Source organism: Bison bison, unplaced genomic scaffold, assembly GCF_000754665.1.
Source record: "Bison bison bison isolate TAMUID 2011002044 unplaced genomic scaffold, Bison_UMD1.0 scf7180017847299, whole genome shotgun sequence".
NCBI lineage: Eukaryota > Metazoa > Chordata > Mammalia > Artiodactyla > Bovidae > Bison > Bison bison.
In genome coordinates, this window is record NW_011477872.1 from 3168 (window position 1) to 7006 (window position 3839).

The 3839-nt window shown below is 35.7% G+C and overlaps 1 protein-coding gene across 1 annotated transcript; it reads left to right on the forward strand.

The window, feature by feature from the left end:
- Window positions 1-2013: 2013 nt before the first annotated feature.
- On the forward strand, window positions 2014-2931 carry LOC104990555 (olfactory receptor 4A47-like). The gene has a single exon (XM_010842695.1). It carries the CDS (start codon window positions 2014-2016, stop codon window positions 2929-2931), a length of 918 nt encoding a protein of 305 aa, XP_010840997.1.
- The last annotated feature ends 908 nt before the right edge of the window (window positions 2932-3839 follow it).

Below are 3839 nucleotides of genomic sequence, written 5' to 3' on the forward strand. Positions count from 1 at the left end.
CCAGGCCCTGCGGCGCATTTGTCGACAACAGTGATCACATGACCGGCTTCTTCTGGAACTGCAGTGATGGACTCAGAACATAATACAATGTGTATATGAGATCATTCGCCCTCCTTCAGGAAGACTGAAGGTCAACAGCACTGTATGCGCACAGCACAGTAACTGATTAAGAATCGAAATGTTGCCACAGTCATTTCACAGCTTCACTTTGACTGCTATAAGCGCAAACAGGAAATATTTTATTACATATTCAAAATATTTTATTATAAACAATTTACACATAGTTTGAAGTTTTTTCTCTCTGTCTGATTAACGTACTGATTTAATATTGGTTTGTTATCAGGACAAATCCAGCCAACAGTGAACATTCTGAGTTTCTGTTCACAATCAAGATTCAGGGTTCCTTAGGAAATAGAATGTTCATATTCATTTTGAAAATCTCAGTCATTTGAAAAGTAATTTTTAAAAATAACAGATGATTTCGATTTCCTGCAATCATGGAAAGCATTGGTCACAAGGAAGCAGTTCAAGGTGCTGTGAGGCTGCATGAATCTTACTCTCTGCATTACCAGAGACAACATCAGTACATGAAGGACAAGCAAGAAGGAAGCAGAGCCCAGAAGATGGATTGAACAGCTTTCTTCATAGGCAGGTAACCCAGGAAGCATATTTAGAAACAAAATTCTGAACGAGGCTTCCGATTTTGCAAGAGTACGTTGGTGAGGTGAGCTTTCTTACTTGCTCAGTCACGTCCAACTCTTTGGGACCGTTCGAATTGTAGCCCACCAGGCTCCTCTGTCCGTGGGATTTTCTAGGCAAGAATACTGGAGTGGGTTGCCATTTCCTCCTCACAGGGATCTTCCTGACCCAGAAACTGAACCCGCACCTCCTGTGTATCCTGCATAGAAGGCTGATTCTTTGCCCACTGAGCCACCAGGGAAGCCCAGGATGGGGTTAGACTTCAGTCTTTTAGAGTTTTCCTTTGTGATTTTCCTAAGTCATGTTACAAGTCCATTATGATTATTAAATATGTTGATTCAATAGATTTATTCTATTCTGTAATACTTCTTTTGAATAATTTCATATAATAATGATCTGGAATAAAGTTATCTACTTGAAGATAAAATATCCTTAGAAATTAATTTCAAAGGTAATGATCTGGGGATAGTTTCATGGGAAGAGATATAAAAATTTGGTAATAGTTTTAATTTACATGTTCTCTAAACATTGTGTGTTAATTAAAAGATGAGGTAACACCTGTAGACCTTGACTGAGTGACCCTCAAGAACATGAACAAATGCTGTAATAAGTAAACCTTGACTTTAAGTTCTGTTTTTTGTTCAAGGTGGGCTTAGGCACCCTATCATGTTTATTGGCCATTTAGAAGCCATTTTATGTTAATTTTTTTGGTTGATAATTTATTCCATATTTCATACTTTTATATTTATCTTTTCTTCATTAGATGATAACTCTCTATATCATCCAATATGTAAGTCTTTCTTCAAACATTTCATCTACTGCTGTTTTGGTATCATTTCCTAGATTCTTAAAAAACATGAAATTGTCAAATAAACCTATTTGAGATTTCAAGGATTGGTTAAAAATATTCTTCCAACCCTAGAATGAAGAAGTGTACCTCCTTTATGAAATGGATGGCAAATATAAAGTAAATCTTGCTTTACCTTTGTATTAAACTTTTAATAGATATTAGCTATATGTACAATAATTAGCTTCCAGATGGAAAGCTAATAGTGACACCTCATTTATTTAATGATGTATCCTTTTCCCACAAATGTCTCTAATTAATTGCCTATCCATTAGTGTACAAGATTTTGAGTTTAAGGGTGCTGTTTTAATAAGCCTTGATCATGTTAATAATATCTGAAAATATAAGAACCATACTGCTCATTTGCTGAATGAATGAACAAATTAGACATCAGAACGTCAGTCATGATAATTATATTTGTAGGAAATGTTGTCCTGAACTCTGAAATAAAAGATGCAGAAAGACCTATGGAACAAAGGATCAATGTAACTGAGTTTGTCCTCTTGGGGCTCACTCAGAGCCCCCAGGGTCAGAAAATCTTATTTGTCATCTTCTTGCTCATCTACTTTGTGACCATGGTGGGCAATCTCCTCATTGTCCTGACTGTGGTGTCCAGCCCGACCCTGCATGTCCCTATGTACTTCTTTCTTGGCAACTTATCATTTATGGATGCTGTTTATTCTACTACAGTCACCCCAAATATGATTATAGACTTATTCTATGTGAAAAAAACCATTTCATTCCAAGCTTGCATGATCCAACTTTTTACAGAGCACTTATTCGGTGGTGCTGAGATTTTACTCCTGGTTGTCATGGCCTATGACCGCTACGTGGCCATCTGCAAACCTTTGCATTATATGACAATCATGAATCAACGGGTATGTACTCTGTTACTGCTGTTAGCCTGGACTGGTGGGTTTTTACACGCTATCATTCACATTCTCTTTGTTTACAACCTTCCCTTCTGTGGTCCCAATGTCATTGACCACTTTGGATGTGACATGTACCCCTTGTTAAAACTGGCCTGCACTGACATCCATATTATTGGCTTCTCGGTGCTGGCTAACGACGGGGCCATCTGTGTGGTCCTCTTCACACTCCTACTCGTCTCCTATGGGGTCATCCTGTGCTCCCTGAAGAATCTTAGTCAGGAAGGGAGGCGCAAAGCCTTGTCCACCTGTGGCTCCCACGTCACTGTGGTAGTCCTCTTCTTTGTGCCCTGTATTTTTCTGTATGTGAGACCTCCTTCCACCTTACCCACTGATAAATCCTTGGCTGTGTTTTACACCATTGTCACCCCTATGCTGAACCCTCTAATCTATACTCTGAGAAATGAAGAGATGCAAAATGCCATGAAAAAGCTCTGGATCAGAAGAAGAAAATGAGGCCATAGGGAAATATGTCACCTATTTTCAATTAAAAATTACTCTTCTCAGGAAAGCAATGTGTGATTCTTTAACTGTAGTGTCTCCTTAGGCTAACTGACTTGGATATGATGAAAAACATCTCTTTTTGAATAATTTGAGTGGTCAAAATATATTTTAGTATTTTCAAAATTTCCTAGTTCAAAATGTATATTTGTTTGAAATACATTTTTATGATTTCTGTGATTTCTTGGGGGAAGCACATATAGTTTTGGGGTATAAAATGTCTCTTTGAGACTATAGATTTATGTTCTATATGATGAGTTAAGCTATATAGTTAACACTGTTAATTTATTAGATTAGGGGAAGATTTTACCATATTTCTCTCTAAAATAATGCAATATTTTTCAGAATGAATAGGGTTTATTATGTTATAGATTTCAGAAAAAAATAACTAGAAATATAAATTCCTCCACACACACACTTATTAATATTTGAAGTATAGATACAATTTTCTATCTGCAAGATGCTTTATTTATACATCATTTTGTTTCTATTGCTTAACATCTTAAGATTGAAGAAAAATGTTTCAAAGATTTAAATTTAATAACAAGGCCATGTTTATAAAAATAATCTAAAGGAATGAAATTTTATGTAGAATAAAACCAAATCTTAATTTTCCAATTGTTATAATTATGAATGTTTTAAAATAAATGTGCTATTTTAATATTTTTTGCTTTTATATTTCTATTACCATATCACTTCTGAAAAATTCCAATTCCTTCAAGTGATTTCATACACTTTAACCACTTTTAAAAAAATAACTTTTAAAAACACTTTATGAAAGTGAAAGTCATGTCTGAGTCTTTGTGACCCCATGGAATGTAGTCCATGGAATTCTCCAGGCCAGAATACTGGAGTAGGTAGCT